General features: G+C 31.1%; 1 protein-coding gene and 1 pseudogene across 2 annotated transcripts; both read left to right on the top strand.

Moving 5' to 3' along the window:
- Nucleotides 1–1123: 1123 nt before the first annotated feature.
- LOC111622447 lies at nt 1124–1299 on the top strand (annotated as a pseudogene).
- A 4551-nt stretch (nt 1300–5850) lies between these two features.
- LOC111622410 (nose resistant to fluoxetine protein 6-like) lies at nt 5851–18562 on the top strand. Of its 2 annotated transcripts, none has more exons than XM_023364789.1 (9): nt 5851–5941; nt 7038–7124; nt 7208–7370; nt 7447–7526; nt 10379–10498; nt 13572–13695; nt 15439–15625; nt 17804–17946; nt 18258–18562. In XM_023364789.1, the coding sequence occupies exons 1-9, from the start codon at nt 5871–5873 to the stop codon at nt 18438–18440; spliced, it is 1158 nt and encodes a 385-aa protein (XP_023220557.1). In that variant the 5' UTR covers nt 5851–5870; the 3' UTR covers nt 18441–18562. The 2 variants fall into 2 exon arrangements, with proteins under 2 accessions (XP_023220557.1, XP_023220556.1); XM_023364788.1 differs by lacking the exon at nt 5851–5941 and adding an exon at nt 6024–6102.
- Nucleotides 18563–25870: the final 7308 nt, after the last annotated feature.

Here is a 25870-nt window from a genome sequence, read left to right as displayed (position 1 = left end):
CTGCTTGACTTGATTTTGGAGGAGATCGAGGAAAAGGGCCGGGATTTAACTCAATGCCAGCAATCATTAGTAACATAAAAATTATTATTCAAGTTAACGAAACATTTGAACTACTTATTTCAGTTTTACACTTAATATTCTGTTGTAAAAATTCCATGTCTAACGTCGCCACAACAGCTCAGCAAAAAAAGTCACCAACACCTCCGCAGGCTAGACACGCCCCCAACATGGATTAATGTATAATATTTTTTAGATTTTAAGACTAGAAATCCTAACCGTTATATGTTAATATGGATGATCGCATTAGTGAAAAGGATATTGTGGAAAGTGAGATGTAGTCAGGTGTACAAGAAGCATAGATGGAATGTGACGTTAATGGTGACAAAAATAAAAGAAGAAGCTGGATTTAAAATTAAAAGTGATTTGAAAAATATGAGTGATAGCAAATTTAAGAAAAATTATAATGAAACAGATGTAGTATGGAAGATGGTGAACAATTGTGTTATATTTAATAATGATTGAACTATTGTATTTTAATGTTGTTTGGCTTTTTTGCCTTTTGTATGTTGAATTTTTTGTATAATACATGTTCAGTTATTTATATTGTATTTTTTGGCTTTTTTGCCTTTTATTTATCTAAACTTATTTTTCTACAATTTTATAGTTCTCTTTAAATGTTCAATTGTTCATCTTGTTCTATTTAATGTTTGTAATTATATGTTGCATTTCATGTTATATGTTCTTTTATTTATATGTTATTTTATAAATATAATAATTATACTTACCTATTGATAATTTGTCAGGTTTTTTTTTATTACTGGAATTTTTCTGAAAAATGTAAAATTTTTTTCTACTTTATTTGTAACATTTGTATTTAAATTTGTAATTAACTGTACTTACCTTTTGAAATTAAAATTGTCGAAATTGTTTTGTGATTAACCATTTTATTGAGCTGATGTACTGTCAAGGTTGTTTTTTCAATAAATCCTTCATGGGATTCAGGTCACGCTTGGCGATCTCTGCCGGGGTGTGGTTATTTGTCCCACTACTCCTCTTCTATATACTCTGCCTTACTTATGATTGCTCCTCTGCACTACATACGCATCTGTTAAGAGAAATTAATATTTCTACAAACTTTGACACATAATATCTGTTCTTATCAGCTTAATATCTGATACGGTTTCCATCGGAGACCTTCGATATTAACCTGATTTTTGGAACTGGGCAAGACGGGGCTTGCTCCCTCCCCGCCGCAGGTTGCTCAGGCCTGGCACTATCGCCTGAGATAGCCCACCCCCTTTGGGGGAAAAATAATAAAAAAAATTAGAAATATTAATTAATATGGAAAAAAAAATTTTTTTCTATTTGCAGATGCATTTCATTCACGGAAGATGCCACAGGAGTGATCACAGCTGTAGCTAGACATTCATTCATTCATTCATTCATTTTGTTTTATTGGTACAAAAATAATTGTACATTCCCTGGTCCCGCTACACGCATTACCAGGGATAGAGTATATATACAATATTAAGTGAATATTAAATTAAGAAGTAATACAGAAATAAATGCAGATGATGAAATAAGTAAGATAAAATAAATTAACAAATAAACAATAAACAATAATAAATAAAATAAGAAAAATAAAACAAATAAACATAACAAAGTTTACGTAATATAAGTTGCAACAAAAGTAAACACGTGCAATCAACAATCACATTAAAAATCACACGACGTGACAAAAACCGAATCAATTACACATAGAATAAAAATACATGTAATAAAAACAAAATTAAAATAACATTAAATTAAATACATAGCAACTAGCGCGTAAACACATTACATGTAAGGATGCATCAACAACCAATCTGCATAATATTAGAACTGGATGAGAACAAGTATATATATATATTATATTATACGACAGAAATGCGCGTGTAGATGCTACAAATTTCATTAAATAACCAGGGGCCAAGACAATTAATTGTAGATAGAGTTGTGAGTTACAGTATTGATATGCCTAGCAAGTCTCTTAAAAGCATAATATATTTCCTTTGTACGCCAAATATCAGAAGGGTTGCAAGGCCACATAATTCCCAGTTCCTGTAATAGTAATTGAATCTCAAGGCGTGAGCTATCAAAAATCATACAGTCAAAAAGATAATGTATTGCACCATCTTCCACACCACAGGCTTGACAAAGTCTGGAATTCCTATTAGTAAATCGAGCAAGATAACTTGCATATTTACCGTGATTTNATATAGTTGACTTGTTTGCAGAGTCTTTCAAAGGCCATATAGGTGTTCTTAGAGGACCAAATCTCGGACGGCTTGCAAGGCCAAGCTATTCCTTGATCCTGTGTCGCCATTCGAAGTTCGAGTCGCTCCCTTTCAAAAGTTGGGCAACGGAAAAGATAATGTAACGATCCATCCTCTTCCATTTTGCAAGTAGGGCAGATCTTTGAGTTGCAATGATTGAATCTTTCTAGATAAGTGGCGAACTTGCCATGGTTTGTAAGAAACTGCGAAATGTAATGGGTAGGGCTATACCACTTATTATTATTAAATTCTTTCAAGTTTGTGATGAATTTATAAGTAATATGTTCGCTGTGTTGGTTCCACCTTTCCTGCCATTGATGGATGGTTTCTATTCTTAAAATATTGCAAATTATTCTTTTACTAATTTTATTGTATGCTATTGGTAGGGTGTCTTCCGCTGCAGCTTCCTTCGCCAGGAAGTCAGCTCTCTCATTGCCGATTTCGCCCTGATGGGCTCTTACCCATTCAATATTGTATTTGTTTGTCGATAAGTATATCAGCTCTCTTATTTTTTCGGCAATTGGGTGTAGATTTCTGTTTTTAATGGTTTGAACCGATGAGAACGAATCCGTATAGATGTTTATCTTGTTATTATTGAAGTTGCTGTTAGTATATTCAATGGCCATTTTTATAGCCCACATTTCGGCTTGAAAGATCGTACATTCGTTAAGCAAACGAAATTTACAGTAGTTTGTTTCATTACCGTTTTTATATATAACGTAGCTGCATCCCACTTTGTTATTATGATTGGAACCATCTGTATATATAAGTATGGTATCTTCTGTTATGGTATTATCTTGGCTTAGTATGGAATTCTCCGATGAGATAGTGCAGCTAAATGATGATGGCCATTCGACATCATGGTAATTTATGTCTCTGGTTCCAATTTTGATATTTTCTCCTCTTTTAAGTCTAAATAATTTTTTCTTTTCGTCAATTATAAGGTCAATCGGCGGTTTTCTAGTTATTACTTGCAAGCACACATTGCTTGTAGTTCTATATGCTTTTGAAATCAATAGTAGAATGCGTCTTTGGGACGAGATCATTTTTCTCCTGGGGTGGACCTTGGAAATGGCCCATCCCCAGGTACCACAAGCATATGTTATTGTTGGTATGTATATGCCATCATAAATTATTGACAATGATTTCGAGGTTAGACCCCATTTCTGTCTGGCGACTTGGGAGATGATCTGGCAAATCAGGCCAGTACGTTCAGCAATGTGAGTGATATGACTGTCCCATGCCAGCCTAAAATCTAATATGACTCCTAAGTGGAACGGGACAACAGTTAAGGTTGAGAAATCGTTAAGATACTTAGGAGTCATATTAGATTTTAGGCTGGTTTTATGGTTTTAATGTAAAAAGTGTCAGAACCTCTAAGAAAAGGCTGNAAGACCATCTCATTTTTATTTTATTATCTAATTTTATTATGACCGCAATAACATAATCTGTTGTATATTGTAGAAATATTTCACCTAATTTTTTCTTTATCAATAACAGAATTCCACATGATGGACGACCAAACTTATTTTTGCGTTGAGCATTACTAATTATTATGTTATTGTCTTGTTCTAGATATTTTATTTCCATTTCACTAAATTTTATAATCCAGGTTTCTAAAAATCCAATAATTTCGTTTGATTCCAGAAATTTTCTCATCGAGGTTTTGAATAAATGAGGTTTTGTTCTGAAATGGTTTTAGTAGTCTACTGAAAAAGAAATGTTGGAAGAAACTTGATGTGGCAAAGAAGAAGTTTCGATTTTTTCAACAACATAACGTGCGAGGAGAAATGAAAGAAATCAAATGCATCAAAAAAAACACAACCGGATATTAACAAACATATTATGGAGTTTGTAGAAAAGAGAAGAAAAGTTTCCACCTGTGATTAATGACGCCATGACGAGTAATGTCGAACCCATCAGTGGCCGACTGGACAAAACTAAAGAACACTGATAGTTGGTAGTGGGATCACGCATTGCCAACTAACTGGCTGAGTTTTTCGGTTTTTTTTCATGTCAGAAAAACCTAAATTTGATCCAGTTTCCCATAGCAAAAGTATCGGGGAGGCATCGCCCATCCGTCGCGTTTCTGTATAAGGATAGAGTAAAAAAAATTGAAATATGACAAATTCTAAACTTTCCAGGGGAATCTTTAAAGCCAGTGGTGCCTTTTATGGAGCGATGTGCCTTGTCGCAACTATCCTTCAGAAACTGCTGGCAGATTTCTATAGCAAGCTGCTAAATATTAGACAATACATGATCACACTCAGACAAATTGAAAGCTTCATGTTAGACCATATTCGTAATGCTGATATAGTCTGAATTTGGCTAAACAATTTCACGGTTTATAAATGAAATTTCAATTAAATCATCCGGCGATGAGAAACAACATATGACAGTCATGTAGCTATGAATGGTCGGTAATTTCCTGCATTCAAAAATTTCAAAAAGACTGTGAATGACTATAGTTTCCTTTTTGACGTGTTCGTATTCGCACAGGTTATGGAATGGTAAACGTAACAATTAAATTTCGACTGGCTGCTAATTGTTCACTGACGTAGTCCTGAGCACTTATAGACTTTGTTAGACTTATGATAAGAACACACGACAATTTAAGTAAAAAACAAACGCAGCATGGAAAGCGAGCTTCTTTTCATTTTTGGCAGAATGACTTTCGTTCCTCAGCCCACGGATGTCAGCATTAACAGGCCATTGAAGAATAATCTTCCTGAACATTATTCTTCAATTGGCATTGTGACAAAACCGTTTTGAAAGCAACTTAATTTCGTATCGAAAACCTTGATCTGCCGTAATTTTGATTATAAGAAATAAATACAGTATGCTGTGGTTTCTTGTACTTGGAATTTATTTCGTTTCAAGTTCTTCGAACTCTGAAACATTCTATTTCCGAATCGATTTTCAAATTAAAAGTAACGAAAAATGAATTGATTTGTGTCCACACTCAAACAATAGTGAAATCGAAAAACATAAACATGAAATGAATATATTTAAAATAAAAATTACACAGTCGAAATGCCCTAAACAATTGGGTAAAACTGAAAGCAATGTATAAAATACTTAGATAAAGTATAATAAGATGAAAATTACAATTATTATACTTTTAGTGAAGTGTGGCGATGTCTATTTCTTATGGTCACAGTGCAGTTTTCCTGACTGTCTCACAAATATACTCTCGGAAATGATATCACCACTCAATTGTTTCTTATTTATCTACACCAAAACGACTCCTCAGTAACAGTTAATTTTCAGGAGTTCAGCGTTAATTTTAAATCTTAACTATTTTGTATTTATAAATTACTTTAATTTATTGATTAATTTATATTACAGCAAATACATTTCGTAAGATATTTTAACTGGTGAATCGTGGGGTTCTATTTTTTCTGTATTAAAAATCTTAAAATGGCGTAAACAAAATCGATTTAATTTACTATTTTAACTAAAAGAACTGCTGTTTTAACCATAAATTAATAGAATATTTAAACAGATTACTTATTCTTTGTATATATTTCAGAAAAATTTAACAACTATCCAAATATGGTAGGTAATGCTTTCTTAGAAGTGATTTCTCAAGCTTGGCATATGATTGAAGTATACTTTTTTCTGAGGTGAGTGCATGATTTTTCACTTCATATCTTTATACAATATAAATATTTCGTAATAATTATTAAACTTAATGTTCGAAAAAANATCCAAATATGGTAGGTAATGCTTTCTTAGAAGTGATTTCTCAAGCTTGGCATATGATTGAAGTATACTTTTTTCTGAGGTGAGTGCATGATTTTTCACTTCATATCTTTATACAATATAAATATTTCGTAATAATTATTAAACTTAATGTTCGAAAAAAGTTTGCAAGTGCGACTTACTGCGTCATAGCTGCGTGCCCCTGCCTATAAAATATGAAAGAATTCTACGTATTCAACTACACTTAGAGAAATAATCGCAATTGTTCTATTACTTTCTTCACATGTAAAATTCTATGCACAATTTATATACAAAATGTTATATAGTTTACATTGTGAAACCTTGTACAATACATATGTTTTTTTTTTTTAGAATACAGGACTGTGTTACTATTTATATCTATCATAGATTTCTAAATTGATTAACTATATTAGCTAAAAGTAAAACGCTCTGTTAAACTTCATAATTTTATGATTTAATCTTTTGCTTTAATTCCTTACATTTTTTAAAATTTCAATATGTAACCGGTTAAACACCGTTATTTTCTAAGAATTCTCACATTTACTCCCTCTAAAATTTTTAACCTATCAATAAGTTTTCCTCCTCAGTAGACCTGGGGAGGGAAAGTTGTTGATAGGTTAGACATTTTTGAAGTCTGTGGATGTGATATTCTTGGAAAACTGGTTACATATTATAATTCATTTTTTTAAATCATGTGAACGGACTTCTAACTTTTTGTTATAAATTCAAATGTATTTTCCTAAAAGAAAACTTTAAGTTACTTGCTAATTTTATCTCTTAAGTTGAATTATAAAAAGAAACATTTGCATTAAGAAAGACAAGAGGTACGATCTTTTATAATTTTTATTTGAATACTTTGTACATGTATAAAATTAAAAGTGCAATTAAAAATTTGTAATTCGTTTTTAATTTGTTTCAGAAACACACATTTAATTTAAACTATTTTTATTAAATAGTTTTATTAAAATATTAATTAATTAATAAAATTCTATGCAGTGGTTTTTTAACATTCTACCTGCGACGAAGGGATAAAAAAAGACCTGCATTGTACTACTTAACGTTTTTAATCCAGCGATATATCAGGTTAATAGTTATTTTATCTCTGTTTTCATTCACTAAATTAACCGTTTATGTATTATTGAAATGTTATTCATTTTATATTAAAGAATGACTATTCCTTTGCTCTGCTTATTGGCTTTTTTTATACTTCTGCCTCTTTGTGGCGAAGGACCACACTGGGATCTCGTATATAAAGAAGCGGAAAACGTTGAGAAACACTGGTGGAGATATATCCTTCAAATTCAGAATTTTTACACCATTAACCTAACTGTAAACTGCTGAGTATTCTTAATTTTAAAATATAATTTTATTAAACTATACTATAAAAAGTCATTTGCTTTTACAGTTTTCTTCACACACATGGTTTTTGAATGTGTTAATGCAATTAACTGTAATTACAGTTCCTTTGTTTTACATTCGTGATAGGTAAGGATGAATATAACTTTATTACTTTTTTAAGGTTCGAATATCTTATAATTCCTGTATGAACTAACTATTTTCTTATTACATGTAAGCACTATAAAAAAATCTATATTTTTGGTAACATGTGGTAAATTTGACGACTTGTACATAAGTAGGTATTATTATTTATATTTCCATATAATATACTTCTATGTTGATTTTATAAATATTTGATAATAATGAAATGATTATAAACTGTATATCTTAATTTATTTTTGTTATTGTTATTGAAAGACTAAACATCGTAAAACTTACAAATGATTGTCATTGTTTGAAACAAATTGGAATTTTTTAGTTTCTCCAAATTTCATTTTATATTGTTTAAATCTTCAGATGTAATGCATTTTTTTCCTTTCTTGAAATAATTCTTTATACATACGCCTATAAATGTCTAATTTTAATTCATCTAGTTTCCTATTTTACAAATTCAGTTTTGTTACGTATATTATCCGCATTGAATACAACTAATACCTCTCATAGGCATTGACCATCGTAATGAAAACATTTCTTAAGATTTCATATATGGACTTTGGTAACTGTTAGTGCGATTCATTAATATCTATGTTATTAATTCTATTAATTCCCTTTTTATTTAATTTTTTTATACTTACCTATACACTTTTTAATAATAGGAAATTTATATTTGTAATCGGTTTTTTAAACGTAATTGTTTTTATTCCAATTTTTTATGACTAACGATTCGATTATTTTTTCATAATTCGATTGATAATTCCTGTCCTGTGTTGTTCCCGTATATTTTCGTGTTGGCCTCATTTGACCTGACCTGTCGACCTGGAACATACTCGTTTCTACATCGAAACCTTTCTGATAATAAATGTCGCTATGTCATAATTTTTTTAATAAAACGAACTTTCGAAAGATAATTACTTTTGTTTTTACATTTTTCAATATATTTGTTTTGTTTGTGCAAAATAAAAAAAAATCTTAATGATACAGTAAACACGATTACTATTTAATTTTTTTTTCTTTAGGCTTAACAGTGAAAAAAATTCAATATGGCGGCCACACGTAACGACAAGAAATTTCTACTTGGGATAGGTTAGCAAAGCTACACTTAGTTAACAAGAAAAAATTGTTTTTAATTAGGGGAGATCGGGACAAGATCGGCATGTTAAGTTTTACTTAAATTTTGTGTAATAAATACTGCTGTAAACTGAAAAAAAAGCTTTGCATATTGTCTATTGGAATGTTACCTTACTATAGAACTGGTTAAAATCAGTTTGGAAATAAAAATAATTAAAATAATTACAACTTTACAAGAAGAGAGAAATTGACGAAGTTGCCCCGGGTATAGGGGCAAGATCGGCAACTTCTCTCTTTTTGTAAAGTTGTAATTATTTTAATTATTTTTATTAAAGTTGCCCGTGGTATAGGGGCAACAGAAATGGGGCAAGATAGGCACGTATATAAAATTATGTTATTAACAATGTATAAGTTGGAATTCACTATTAAAACAAAGAAATACAAATCCAACACCCATTTAATATTATTACAACGAAATGCAAGTTCAAAGACATATATACATGAATAACAAATGCAAACATGTTTTCATTTATCATCTGTTTGATTTTTATCCTTTGCTTCTAATGTGGCTTTATGTTGCCGATCTTACCCCGCTAGTCATGATTTCGAAACATTAAGTACAACCCTGAGAACAGAATGCCAAGCCACGATCTGGCCACGTGAATAAGTTGAAGTTACATCCTTCTAACAGGAAAAGTAACTTTCGTTATCATGGAATTATAACAAAACCTGCCAATTCAATATAAATGGAAAAAAAATATTATATGGAATTGAACGAAAATGAAAATTTGCTTGATAATTCAACTACGCTTGTTGGAGAACAATAAAAACACTACACTCAACAAGCCACCAATAAAACTCAACTGCCTAACCTATAACCAAAGTCTCCTTTTAATTTGTTTTTTAAAAAAAGCGCTTGACAAACTTGCCCCGCATGCCGAAGTTGCCCCGATCTCCCCTATATTAATGAAAGACTACATCTGTAAATTCTTTCTTTTAGTTATACACGTGAAAAATTGAAATCTATTTTTCATATTTCAATTTATTTCAAGAAATTTTTAAATTTATGATATATTTTCTTTAGGTTTCTCATCTAACTTGTTCCTGTAACCAGTACACTATTGTAGACAACATACTATAAGAGCATAAAAAATATTTCTGACTTAAAAATACAAACAAATTAAAGCTACCAACAGAGTTCTGGGTGCAATTTTTAATCATATTTTTAATTTATTTTACTTTATTCTCCATCTCAAATCAGTAGTGGCTTGCCCCTATACATCATACTTTTTATTTAACCATAAAGTCGTTCTAGTCGTTTATCTAACACCTTTCGGAGAAAAATATGTGAATTGAAATAACGTGACGTTTGCTTTGTGTCGGAAGTTACTGTACAGCTATTCCGGGCTCCTGTCCCTCTGCCATCTAATCCTTGTCTGGAGTTTCATTTATGTAACCCCGTTCTCGAGATTCAGGGACGACAGGTAGACTGTCGGGTGGACAGACAACAGTGGGAATTGATAGGTTTACAATCTTTTTAAATTGTAGCCCAATAAAACATGATGTACTTTATCGTTTATTTTAAAATATATTATTAGTTCCATTATAAGTGTTTTGAATCTTTTCAGTGATAACTTTCAGTGATTTAATCTTAATTTTAACGTATTAAAATATATTGTAATTAAACAAATTTAGTGTTTAAACGTATGCTTTTAAATGTGATCTTTAAGTACATTCAAGAGAAGTTTTTAACTTATTTTGTTTTATTGCAGATGGCCAAGAATTGTAACTGCATTATTATGCATTTTGACATTGGCAGGAATCGTATCACATGCTTCTCAGTTACTAATTACGAAATGTGTCTTCATCCTTGGTGTATCAATAAATTTTGAGTATGTTTCATTTGTTAAATATTTATATTAAATAGTAGCGAAGATTGTCCTTGAACTCAGAGACAGTTGAGTTGCTCTTCTTATAAATTAGCGTATGTTTTTGGAAAGGATGATAGAGAGACTGAAAAGTTTGGTGCAACTCAATCATCCGATTAGACAATTTGTAGGAGATAAAATCAGCAAGAATGAGAGTGCGAGTTTTAATGAAGCATATAGTTTTTGAAGGATTGTGAAGTATAACTTTGCAAAATTGTTCAGAACGCTCAAAAGATTTGGGAGTTTAATGGTAGGGAAATAAAATCAGAGAGGATGACTAACAGTTTCGACTGATATGGTAGTCCAGGGATGGGCAACCTTTTTCTCTGTAAGGCCGCATTTGAAAACTTTTGAACTGTCGCAGGTTTCATACAAGAAAAAAAAGGGGGAAAATGCCAGTAAATAACAATTATTTATTCATATATAATTATAAATTAGCATAGATGTACTTAATTTAGCTTGTGGAACTGATGTAAACGTAATATATCGGAAATATTTGGTTAAATATTAGTCACTGTTAGTTTTAAATTAGTTTTGATGTGTCTGTTAGCTGGTTTCTTCTTTATATTTTACTAAATTCATTGCGGAAAAACTATTCACATACATAACTTGGAGAAAATAACTGTGAGAACCGAGGGGACAAACTCTGTGCCACACTTACCTGCTTCTCTGTCAGGGAATGGTCGTAGCAGGGTAATTAGTGTAGTGGGGAGGGTTGATGAGTAGGGCGACAAGGTGTTCGTAAAGAATTATAGACAGGTCCACAGGTTCAACAAATAACATTTAATATACATAAGCCTAATAGGTAAGGTTTTCTAAGTTTAGATACAAAAAGACGCGTTATGGCTACTTATACTACTTAACTACTTAATTAACGAATCAAGAGAGAGAGTTTACAATTTTATATGTGTCGTACCTTATAGACCTCTGGTTCCCGATCTCGTTGTATAGGACGTTGGTGAAACGCTCTTAGATCGGCGGAGTTGACCAATAGTCTTCCTTTCGTTCAGGTCAGGATCATCTTGCGATTACGGCGGAAACGCAAGGGTTGCCGCGGACAAATAGGCGGTATGGGTCTGGTGTCCCCTGTTGATGTCCGCAGTTGATGTTCGCCCTGAGAACTGTGTCCAAGCCCTTTTTATACCCGTTTTCGGGCGAGCTGACTAATGCTATGTATGATGTAACCGCTTCTAAGTTCGATTTGTGTCCGGGTTTTGTTTATGTTAATTGTCAGAAATCGAACATTTCTTTAAATTTATTACCTCTTTCTATCCGTTATGAATACTTTCTATCCGTTATGTTATCAAATTTATGAGGTAGAAACCTCATAAATTTGATAACAGCTGTCAAACAGACTGAATTAATTAATTGCTGGAGGTGACTAAGGTGAGATTTGTCTTGCAATCTTAGTAATAATTGTTACTTTGTATGATCATCTGATCGGCTTTATCGGTTTCAAAATCGGACGAAACAGGATGTGTGTGGGTTTTGTCATCCTTTCCCCATTCGACCTTTCGATCTTCGATTTCTATATCGAAAAAAATTAAATTCTTAATTATTATTATTTCTAATTATTCTCTTTGTTTCTTCACTCTCCTCTTTGGATGTCACATAACGTTTGAATTTTTGCTTCCTTAATTAAGCTGGGAAATTGATTATTTATTCACATTTTATGTCACGCGGGCCGCAAAAAATATTAATGTGGGCGGCAGGTTGCCCATCCCTGTGGTAGTCGATATTTTTCGTAACAATAGACTATAGAGAAACTATGCGAAAGTTGGTCCAGATCGATCAATGACTTTGGAAGTTTGTAGGGGAGATGAAATTTGCAGGAATGAGCGAGGACACCGATGTATTTCGTTACAATTGTGACTTTTGTAGGCATTTTATCATTGATAAGTTACATCTGAAAAATATCCCGAAGAACTCAACTTACGTATATAGATATCACAGAGAACAAATTTTTATTTTTAAATGATATAGTAGAATTAATACTAAAACAATGAACATATAAAAACATTATAGTCCTGCGTACAAAAAGATCAGTTTCATGTAAGAAAAGTAAATTTTCTCCTTATAAATGTATTTGATAACACAAGACTGTTATTATAAGAAACGAACGACCAAGACAATATAAGCAAAGCATATGCACTACTACTTAGACTGTAATTATCGAAATCGAATAGATGATAAATAATAAATTAAAAAAAACACCAGAAAGTGTCCAAATGGAACAGACGGGAGAAACAAACGCCGTCGTAAAAACATATATCTTGAAAATTTCATTTTTTTTTCATATGTAAATATTATAGAGTCAATGTTTATCTGGAAGGAATAAGATTTCCACTAGCGAAGAAACTTTAAAAAATCCTTCGAGATTACCTCCAGAAAACAGACAGACAAACGAACATTCTCGCGATATACACCAGTATAAATAATTAAGGAAATAATAATTTCTTCAGTTCTGAGCTTTAGTGAAAAGAATTTTCTAATGCACATTATAAGTTTGAGAAACAGTACTCGAGGAAATGTTCTTATATGGGACAGTTGAATTTGATAATTAATTAATAACAGAAGAACAGTTCTTCTATTAGCAAAATGAATCTTGCAAGAAAATTACTAAGGTAGGAGAACTAAAGAACTCAGGCTGCATACGATCATTTAACATCTTTAATTTCTTGGCTCAGATTGATAAACCCAATTTAAATAATTATATAACATCATCTTAAATTAAAGGAAATAATTAAACTATTTTATAAATTGTAAATTGGTTTGTAAAACTAGAAGATATAATGTTTAAATAAGAAATATTTATTAAAAATGTTAGCCAAATCTCCTTTGTTCTAAATGTAAAAGTTTCTAAAATATTTAAAATTTACATTTTTTCAATAATCATTGTAATGGTGTTGATTTTTATTATTTATGTATTAACATTAAATATTTATTTATATATAGCTTCATATATCGTTGTTTGTGTGTATACTGTTTATAAAGTTCTTATCGTATAAAAATCTTTTTGTTCTCAAATTTATTACAGAAATTTTGGAAAGTTCCTGGAGAATATCTACAGCAAACCTTACTTTTCACACTTAAGTTCTTACTGCTTGGGCTTATTAATTGGACACGTTTTATTGGAAAAGAAACAGCTGAAATTCGGAAAGGTATATTATAAATATTGCTTGATATATTTTCCAGAATTCCTTTTAAATTTAAATGTCTCAAATAAAGAATTGTGTAAAACAAGTGTTTAACAGATTCTATATTTGGGCACAACAGAATTACTTTGGCCTTATTAGAAGTGCATTATGATGTTTTATCCTAATTGGCACACGAATGATCTGATAAGCGCGAAAGTAAATTAATATCGCATATAATAACGTAAAATATTACCGTATGATAGATCTCAATAATGAAATTGAAATGCACATATTTGTAGCCGCATACACCCTGCAGGACTAGTAGAGGTGAGAGACAATTCCAAATGATTAAAAGAACAAACAAAGATATGAGCCAGCAGCTGACTCATATCTTTGTTTCTTCTTTTCATTTCCATATCTCTGTCACTTTTACCGGTCCTGCAATTTTCATGCGTCTACGCGCATTCTCTTCGTAATGTTGCGATTTCACTTTTGAGATGTGAAAATGTAATCATATAATTACTAGATTTATTACTGGATAAATTCCAAACCATAAAAATTATTTAATCGTTTACAAAGTGCTCGTCAATAATGAGTACAGAATTATACGATATTATTACAAGTAACAGCATAAGTACAGTAGTTTTAATGTTAGAATATTACTAAATGTTTTTCAAAGCATAGCTACTCCATCGCAATGGCATAAATATTATTTCACCCATAGTGGCATTGGACATGGCATTTAGCATGTCCTTGTGTTTCAGACATTATATGCTTTGTACTTTTTGAATTCGGCGAATTTTAATAAAAATATTTACGCAGTGAATCTATGTGAATATGTAATTGTTTGTAATTATTCTGTTTTACTTGACGGATAAAACAAGTACTTTATTTGCTTTTATGACAATATATTATTATATACACGAATATAAATACTAACGTCAAAGTAAATAATTTTTAAATACAGAAATATAAAATAATCTTCGGGGTCCCTATATACTCTAGTCGAGGTATATTCAAAAAGCTTACGTTGTTCTTCTTATTGGGGATTAGTTAATTGAGTAATTATATTTCAGTTCTTAATTTACAGCACTTATAGAGTATGACGTATCAACGTAATTTGTAATACTTTTTCTTTATTTTTAGGTTTATTTTTATAGGCTTAGAAAATGCTACAATATATCTTAATAAATTAACAGACAAGTAAAATTTATGACACAAAATTTATGTTTCAAATCGAAGGCATATCACACGAAGGTATTAATGTTTACCACACACATTTATAATAAATATTAGTTATAAAATTCCGTTTTAAGTACATTTGACAGTATCAATAGTTATATATTGGATGTTAACATTTGAATCAAATTATTCGAAATTTACATTCTTGTTTAATTCTTGCTGATTGCATTGAAGATTAGTAGAATTGTAGTGAATCAAATACTCTCATTCATACCTTCTATTCATATTATATGTAATTTGTACGATGAAGTGTACTTAAGTTTCGAACCTCCATGGATAGAACGATATTATGGCGTTATTGGGTATGAATAGTTGTTACAACTTCTTTCATATTCTGTTATATCAGAAAAATTGTTAAATTTTATAATCATTGATAACGTTTAAGAAGCAACGAGAATTAAAAACAAATATTATTTTTATTCATATTTTAGCTTATGATAATATAATTTTACTTTTTTGATTGAATTATAAATAGAAAAACTTTTAAATTTGATATTGAAATTATGTTTACAATATTTTTTTCAGAGGATTGTTGTTTCATGTTGGATTACGACAATTTGTTTCATGGGATTGGCTTTATTCGGTTTGCACAATTACAGACTTGATCCTTCTCCAAACGTTTCAATAATTCTGGCACATCAAATTTTGTCTCCATTTGCATGGACAGCCATAACAGCTTGGATATGTATTGCGTGCATTTCGGGATACGGAGGTATGTTTCTAACTTTAATGAATGTAAACAATAAATTATTAGAGTTTTACTTTATCTTACAAAATAAAATATAAACAAGGATCAATAAATAAGAATTACAACGATAAAATAAAGTAAGAAAAATTAATAACACTATTTCACACTAAGAAGATAACATGGTATCACTGATCAATTAACTTTCGTGTTAAGGCCTTCATCCACAAGAATATAAAAAAAAAATTTTAAAGTTAACTCTGGTTTTATGACCAGAAAACCATGTACTTATTATACAGTATAAAGGCAAGTTACATATTTCAAAGAGAATACGTTAAGTTAAATGTTTGTACAGGCAGCATACTACAAGTATATTTACTAGCTTATATATAAGAAGAATTCGTTAATTAATTGTGATGTTTTGAGTAACACTTGTATCCAGAAATAATGTTTGTGTTAAAAAGATTTTTCTACGAAAAAAGTGAGAATTTTTCATAGAAATCTATGACTTTATCTACTCAGAATCGCAAAAATAGTACATTACTATATATTTTTTTCTATCACGTTTTGAATTAAGAAGTGATTACAAAATTCTTTTTTATTGCATTCTCAAATTTCAATTTACTTCACTTGGCAGTATAATAATTGATTTTAAAAATAAAACAGATGAATAACTATAACAAACAATTAGGATAAGGTAGACAAAATTAGAGGAGACTTACTCAAAATATAAATTTGTAAAACAAATGTTTTGTGTGAAATTTTCTGGATATTTCCTTACTATAATCTGAAAGTACGATTTCTGCTTTGTAAATTACACTGTAATTGTTTCTATATGTATTTCGGGAATATAAACAGCTGGAGAAATATTTTAAATCAACAGAATTGCCATTGATGGACAGAGGTGTGCAGATATATCAGTACTGCATTAGTAAATTACAATACATAAATTTTAGTGAATATAGACACAAAAACAGCAGAAATTATTTTCTTAACAAACAGTACTTATGTATAATTTACGGAAATAATTTAATTGAAAAAAATATATAATTTAGATATTTAATTCGTAAAAATATGGGCCAAAAATTTACCTATGTTTACGTCTAATATTTTACAATAAATATATGAATGGACATTAACAGCTTTTACACTCAGCAAAATTTTGGTATTGCTTACTGTGCACAGAATAATTGATAAAAAACGAGCACTTATTTATTGTAACATCGTCAAAATGCCAGGCTGCAATTTTTTATAATGTTTTAATTTATTTTATATAAAATATATATTTTTCGCCCTAAATCTGTAGTGGCTTGTCCCTGTACTTGTACATAATACTTTTCTTTTAGCAATAGAGTCGCGCCAGTTATCTAACTCTGTTTAGCAGAAAATTTTGAATTGAAATAACGTGACTTCTGAATCAAAGAAGAATTTCGTGTATAGTAAATCGAGGCCTCCCCCTAATTTTTTCATATCTGCTTTCGGCTTTCATCTATCTAATTCCGTTCTTGAAATTAAGAAAAGGCAGAGAGACAGTCTGAATTTAGGTCTATAATTTTTTGAAATTGCAGTTCAAAAATTTGGAAATTAAATGTAAAATTATCAATATACTAAAAATTTTATTATATTACAAACTTTAATGCACGCAGAAGTATCACAAAAGTGTCTTCTTTATTTCAAACGTCCTTTTACACATTTCATACTTTTTTGTTCAAGTTGTTCTTTGTGAATGATATTTAGAATTTGTCTGAAGCGAATAGAATTAAAATTGTTTTACGATCACTAGTGCTTTGTACTTGGATTCATAAAGGAAAATTCTTGATGAAATCAATGAACCGCAGATCCATTTATCGAAACTTTTGTAAAGCGATTTGTTCGATTTTATTTCAAAAGTAATATATTATTAAGATATAAAAATTGTACAAGTAAAATAATCTATATTTTCTCATTATATAAGCTTTACAGTACACTTATATATATAATACGGCAGTTATTAATTTATCAGGGAAAATACTTAGTTGGTGCCTTAGCAGCAACTTCCTCAAATATAAAGCGAGTTAATCCACTCTGTACAGTTTTTTATATATAAAGTCGACAAGAAATATATAAAAATATTTAAAATTAATTTTAATATTATAAGAGTATAGATATTTATATATGTAATGTCGATAGTGTAGATTCTACAAATATATATTGATAATGTTTCAGGTTTTTTAAATAAATTCCTGTCCTCCGAGTTCTTCGTCGTAATGGATCGACTGACAGTGTGGATTTACATTCTGCATCCTCTTTCTATTCTTTATATTTATGGAGAAAAAAGAAGCCATCAAGTATTTAGAGAAATATATTTGGTAACAATATATTTTTAATTTCTCTAAAAATATTTAAAATGTAATATTTCTTATTTAAACTAAACACCTTTTCTGTAATTTATATTCAATATTCTTTATAACATATCATATAATGTTCGAAAATTAAAGTAGGTAAGTGAAATTAACCCCAGATAAATCCTTTTAAATTAACGATGTACTTAATTAATTTATTTTATTATTCTTTAGCATGTAATACCTTTAATTAATATTTAGTGTTAATATATATAAATATTGATACAATTGAAAAATAAATTTATAGATGTTTAATGTATATTTACGTATTTTTTCAGTGGATGTTATACATAATGGTGATGTTTATTTCCATTATTGTATCTGTATTCTGTTACACGTTTCTGCAAATTCCAATATCAAATACTGTGATTAAAATGTTTTCACCAGAAAATTCAAAGAAAAATGCTTATTTGGGTAATAATAATCCAACAGAAGAAGCATTAGAAAAAAAAATTTCCTAATTTCCAATACAAATAATTGTTTAGAAATCGGCAGGGGTGTTCCAAACTGTTTTGGAGTCTGAGTCGAACCTCGTTCAGGGCACGTTTCTTTTAACATTAATTATATGAAATATATAAGTAAAATATACGTCACGATACGAATAATCGATGACGCTGCTATTTAAAGTTAAATTGCATTTAAGAAATTTGTTAATATAATATTACATTGCATATTTAAACATTTTCATGCATGAAGCACAGCTGAAATGATTTTAATTAAAAAGCATTGATTTCGCTGTCAGGAAAAGACTAATCCATTTTATATTGTTTCTTATGAGAAAATTTGTCTCGTTGTTACAAGTTTCAAAAAATAAGGTTTTACTGTACTAGAAAGTATTACAGAAATATACTTTCGAACATTACATAAATAAAATATATATATGAACACCTACGAATATTTCCATTGCTTCATAAGTACAATCTTAGTAGTTGATTCAGAAATAACCGGTGGGAATCTAAATCAGGAATTAAAAATTATTCAATAATTAATAAGTAGCTCTATTGTTAATTAATTTTTGTACTACGATTCTATTAAGGACTATCCGAGAAACCAAATTTCTCATCATAAATATATAATTTAAATTAAATGAATTAAAAATACAGTATAGTCAAAAACTGCAACCCGGCATTGTGACAATATCACAAAAAATAATTGCTCGTTCATATGTAGCATTTAATCAGCATAAGTGTTTTATTATTTTTTACCATTAAATATCTTTTTAAAATACATTTATAGTACAATGGGTGATCGGTTAACGAACAAATCGGATAACGAACACTTTCGCGAAAGAATTTTATGTTCGGACAACGAACACATGATGGGATAACGAACACCCCATAGAACAAACACAAGAAGAAGCGACGTAAAATAACGAATACCGATTGGTCTTCCCTTGTCTTCGGGCAACAATTCGAAACTTTTCGGAGTGCGGGAGATGTCGACATCGACGCTCAAGCCGGTATATACCGATCGGATAGTATTCCTGAGAACTTTGAAACTCTCCCTTGTAATTCCAGCCTTTTATTTTTCTGACAAAATAATTATTTTGTGTATTCGCGAGACTGTCGGGTAGGCATTCGTTAAGTTTTGCGTCTGTTTTTCTTTACGAAAGGTGAGAGTATAATAGCAAAGGTAGAGAGTCCGCAGAAGATGCCTAAAGTTGCTGGGCAGTATGGCGTGAACAGGTCTACTGTAGGCCGCAGTTCAATCTTATTTAAGAAAAACACTGTATAATCAAGAAAACTCAAGCAGCTAAAGAAGTAACAAAAATCACGTCTGAGAAATAAAGAACATCGAAGAGTTCATAATGACCTGAACCTGAAACGGATCTGACGACAGAAGAATGCCAATAACTCTTGAATGAAGAACACCAAGAAACTCGGTGAGATATGTTTTCTTCTGAAAAAAAGGATTAATGCCGATATCTGTTATTAAAGATCCTTTGAAGAAATGGGAGGATGTCAGAACAACGGTATTAGAATGACATCCAAACTAGGTTGAGGCTTGGGGATTTCTACAATTGCAATGCTATTAATTACTTACGAAAAATCCTGAAGAAGAGAGAAAAGCAATCGACATTAGATAGATTCTTTAACCCTTTCAAACGGAAAAACATGACTAATAAAAATGCAAGTCTGTGTATGTATGTATTTTTATCTATATATATATATATAATTGAGATTGGTTGATAATAATAATAATAATAAGCACAGTGCCCAAACGGTTAGGAGTTGAAAGTTGAAATTTGGTACACAATTAGGGTATGTCACGAGAACGCACACTAAGAAGGGATTTTTCAAAATTCCTCCCCACGGGGGAGAGGGACAGGATTAAGGCTTAACACTTCCATCAACAATGGAAGTGTTAAGTAATAATAGAAGTGTCACATAACAATGGAATTGTTAAGAGAAAGCGACATGCAAGACTTAGATGCAGTTTTTTTCATTTTTGCAGGAAATTGAACATATTTTTAGACCCATCTAAAAATTCTCTAATTAGTTTGAAACAGGGGGACCCAATTNACTTGACGTGAACAGGAGACGTCCAGAAATAGAATCGGGACCAGGTCTCTAATTAGTCTGGAAACGAGGGACCTAATTCTTGCATTCTGTGAAAACGGGTAAGATTGGCTATAATGTAATTATCTTAATCTTCACTATCGTTACTTTTTAAAAACCCAGCGAAGCGGGTCCTTGCAGCTAGATTCTAGATTACTTAGAAAAACAGTCTTTTATATATAAAAAACAAAAACTATATTACATACAAATGTACGAACAAATAAAAACCCAGCGAAGCGAGTCCTTGCAGCTAGTTATTACATATAAATAAACGTAGTAAGAAAGTATATATTTTTTATTTTTTGTGGTCTCCAGAACGAATTAATTAAATTCCCATAAAAACCTATGGTAAATCTATAATCGGTTAACAAACAATTCGGATAGCGAACAAAGTCTTGGAACGGATTATGTTCGTTAACCGATCACCCACTGTATTTGTATATACATAAATAAATTTATTGTTTTTATTTGTTAATGTGTTTATTAGAAATTTATGTATTTTTTTCAGTGCATGACATTCCTCTCAGTAATGACAATCTCTATTAGTGCATCTGTTTTCTGTTATGTCTTCTTACAAATCCTATTTTCATATCTACTGTACTTTGAAAAATATTATTTCAGAAAATTCAAAGGGAAATACTTCCAATGGTAATGAAAATCAAATAACATTTAAAAAGTGGGATTTACCATTTTTCCATAGAAGAATGTTATGAATATCAAGAAAGACCGTTTATAAATAGAAGACAACAGTTTACTACGAAAGCCTTAATAATAGGGAAATAAACTGGTTAAAAATATTCCCATTAAAGGTGATAGATGACCGAAATGACTCTATTCTTAAATAAAAGTATGATGTACAGGCGCAAGCCATTACTAGCGAGGTTGATGACGAAGTTTAAAACCCGAAATCGTGTACGTCGGACGTTCAGCGCCGCTTTCCTGTAAACCAAGAAGTTTGGCAATGGTGTTTGCATAGTGAGTGGAATCATTCTCGACATTCCAAACACCATTATCAAACTTCTAGGCTGACAGGAAAGCGGCTCTGAACGTCCGACGTACACGTTTTCTCGTTTAAAACTTCGGTCTCAACCTCGTTACTAATTTGAGGTGGAGAGCATATATTTTATAGAAAATAAATTAAAAATTGCAACTCGTAATTGTGAGAATGTGACAATAAATAACTGTATGTTTTACGTTGGTAAAGATTTTCTAAATTAATTTAAAATGTTTTCAAAAATTAACGTTTTTCGTTTTCAAGTTCTACGATATAAAGTAAAGTGAGCTTTTGAATAACATTTAAAACACTTGAAAAAAGTTAATAATATTCTTTTAAGATGGTTATTTACCTTAGATATTTTTTAATATACTTGTTATAATATTTTGTGTTCTCGCAAAATTTTATTTAAAGATGCTTCTAAATCGCATAAAGTCGACAAGGTGATTTGGCCCATGCCTATCTTTTTATTAAAAATTAAAAAAGCATTTATTTCTTCATCCAATATTATTTTTTAAAAGATATAATATAGTTAATAAGTCGGATTTGCAATCACAAAATACAATGCGCACAAAATGATAATATACGAGTACCCGAGTCTCTCTTTGAATAGAAAAGTGCACGGATACTATTATTGATCACCCTCATATTTATGAATTAATATATCTTTGTAAAAACGAGTCAAATCAAATCTCACTAAATAATAGAGTGGATTAGGCAGAAAACCTAGGTAATTGGGTAATCTACACAGAATTAAATCTTTTAAATACCAATGGGCAGGGCATCTGGCAAGGACTGACAATATAGTCCACGATAATTACGATGTGGTATCCACAGGGAATCAAGAGACCGAAAGAACGTCCAAACTTAAGATGGTACTATGACATAAGGAAACAAGCAGGCACAACATGGTGGAGAGAAGCAAATGATAGGCAAACATGGGCACAAATGGAAGACGATTATGTAAGGGAGGCTACACCGTAATTTAAAATGGAGCAATAAACTGAAGCTGATGATCTTTTTGTACAGTAAGCTATTTAATATTTTAAAAATTTATTTAAATTAATAACAATAATAAAACTACAGTTGAAACTAAATTATAATTAAAATATTAATTTCAATAACTGTAAAATTTTAACTAGAAAAACTGGAAAAAATTGTCTGTTCATTTTGTGTCCTTAAGTTGTGCTTATTAATATTCAATTACTTGAATATTATTAAGCACGTGTCAAGTACACAGAAGTAAATACAATAGATGTGTAAGCGTTTACTGTAAATTTCAAGTAAATTTATTATAAAAATTATGTTTTTATGATATCAGCTAAAATTAAATACAGTATGTAGTTAATTATATATATACAGTATATATATTTATATATATTCAAATGTTATAATATACTAAAAAATTGATTAAAGTACATCTAGCATAAGTATGGCGAATAAAATGTAAGGACCACAACTTTTTCTACATTCACGAATTTTAGCAAAGACGTTTGTCATGCGTAATTTTCAAAGTATCTATTTTTCATAAGGTTTATTGTCTTGATTTCCTTACATTATCTATGATGAAAAAAAATGTTTTAATATTTATCAAAGTTTATTTATTAATTTATACGAAAATAATAAAATCTATAAAATATATACAGTAAAACCTGTCTATGGCGACCACCCATGGTTCCTTCAAAAAGTGATCTTTTTGACAAATGGTCGTCCAATGGTGCTGTAATATCGTATTTCCGTACGTATTTTGCGCACTTTTTAGCCATTTTTACTAAGCAAAACTCGAAGTGAGCAAAAATAAGCGAATGTTTTCAACGATAGGGGTATATAGTATTGTATTTTATTCTTATCCGATAATTCGATTTACAGGAGTCGTCGTGATTTTATAAGACAGATTTAATACCAATATTTTAAAGATTAATACAATAGTCGCATTTTCTCGATTATAATGCACACTTTCTTTTCTCGGACTTAATTCAACTCGGTTGTTTTCGTTCGCTCCTTAGTTACGTGTATTACGTCATCAATATACAAGCGCGTTGTATCTCTACATCACTTTGGTTTTGGTATTCCTTGGTTTAATCTTATTTCCACTTTAAAAATATTGTACTTTTTTAATATTTAATATAGTTTTAAGTACAATAAGAAAAATTATTAAATAATAATAAAACGATTTTATTATTTTTTCTCATTGTATGGTTTCATTACATTCCGCGATTGTCATTGCGGAATCGAAAAGGAAGGTTGCCTGTAAAACTGATTTTTGCATTAATGCGTTTATTGTTTTTTGAATATTTTGCGTGCGAAAATTACTTGGATATGTTTTTTCTAAAAATATCGTGGAAATAAGATAGGTTTATACAGAAACTACACTCACTGCCAAAAGTTAAGCACAGAGCAGAAAATGTTCATGTCTGGAAAGCCATCGGCATTTGAGAGGCTGCAATTCACTGCAGAGGTAAGTGGAAGTATACAAATACAGTATGTTACGTTACTATCAATCATGGTTATGTGTCGCGAAATATGCAAAACAGACAGTCGTATAAGAAGCCAGCCTTCTGAAGTGTGAGAGGAGTTGCATGTAAGTGCCGAGAAAAAGTGTGGAGAACTGTCGTACAATTATTGTGCATGACTGACATGTTTCTATGGCTTCCAGAAGACGAATGACAGACAGTGAGCGTTGGCAGTATGGGACGCCTTGAAGCAGGACAATCAATTACAGATGTTGCTCTTTTCTTTGGCGTTCATCATTCCATCATTTCACAGTTATGGAAACAATTCCAAACAAGCCAAACAGTTGTCCGAAGACCTGTTTCCGGTTGAACAAGGGTTATGACCCCCGCAGAAGATCGCTATATTGCTGTTGTAGCCAAGCAGAATTGAAAAGCAACTCTACATGTGTAACATCGATGGTTGCAGCAGCCAGTAATAAAACGATATCTGCTACTACTGTGCGCCAAAGGCTACACACGAACGGACTGTATGCCCGAGTACCACGAGTTTGTGTTCCACTATCCGTCCAATCCAGAGGCACACGATTAAAGTGGTGTTGGCAACATGTGAATTGGACTGTGTCTGATTGGGGCAATATTGTGTTCACGGATGAGTCGCGATTTTCCCTGGAGCCAGATGACAAGCATGTAAGAGTATGGAGAAAAAAAGGCACACGCACTCGTCCCCAGAACATCATTGAGCATCACGCATTCCGAGATGGAAGCATTATGGTGTGAGCAGACATTTCGTTAGGATATCGCACCGACCTGCACATCTATCGAGGGGGTTCTGTGATGGCTGTCCGGTATCGGGATGAAGTCCTCGAACCCATTGTGAAATTGTACAGCAGTTGGTCCTGCTTTCGTTTTAATAAATAATAACGCACGACCCCATAGAGCTGCCCTCGTCGACGACTACCTCGAGTGAGGAAATCACGCATATGGATTGGCCAGCATTCTCGCCAGACCTCAATCCCATTGAGAATCTTTGGGATGCCCTTGGTCTTGTTGTGTGTGCACGTTTCCCATCCCCAGTCACTCTCAGAGTTGCAAACTGCTCTACAGGGGGAATGGCACTTATTTGACTCTGGAGTAGTTGATCACCTCATGGATAGCATGGTTACACGTTGTAAACTTTGTGTAAGGATGAGGGGTGACCACTTACCCTATTAATTAATGTCGGTTTTGTTTGTTTGTTTTGGATTTAAACATTGTTTTGTTAATGATTCCAATATGATTTCATCTTATACTTTATGAAAATTCAATATTGTTTTCATCTTTCTATNCGTTGTAAACTTTGTGTAAGGATGAGGGGTGACCACTTACCCTATTAATTAATGTCGGTTTTGTTTGTTTGTTTTGGATTTAAACATTGTTTTGTTAATGATTCCAATATGATTTCATCTTATACTTTATGAAAATTCAATATTGTTTTCATCTTTCTATATAATTCTTTGTGTTGTTTCATGCATAAACATATTTGCTACTTTCCTGCCACATTTCGTGTCAATCACAGTTGTATTTGTCGATTTTTCGCAGTTTGTCGCTCTCTGCTTAACTTTTAGCAGTGAGTGTATTTATCGCACATGTACTGTATATAAGCTTCAAAAAGGAAAAAAATATATAAATTTATACATATATAGGGGAGACCGGGGCAACTTCGGCATGCGGGGCAAGTTTGTCAAGCGCTTTTTTTAAAAACAAATTAAAAGGAGACTTTGGTTATAGGTTAGGCAGTTGAGTTTTATTGGTGGCTTGTTGAGTGTAGTGTTTTTATTGTTCTCCAACAAGCGTAGTTGAATTATCAAGCAAATTTTCATTTTCGTTCAATTCCATATAATATTTTT

Source organism: Centruroides sculpturatus, unplaced genomic scaffold (genome assembly GCF_000671375.1).
Source record: "Centruroides sculpturatus isolate CEXI.00-Female unplaced genomic scaffold, Cexi_2.0 scaffold195, whole genome shotgun sequence".
In the NCBI taxonomy this organism is placed as follows: domain Eukaryota; kingdom Metazoa; phylum Arthropoda; class Arachnida; order Scorpiones; family Buthidae; genus Centruroides; species Centruroides sculpturatus.
This window is presented reverse-complemented; position numbering and strand designations above follow the sequence as displayed.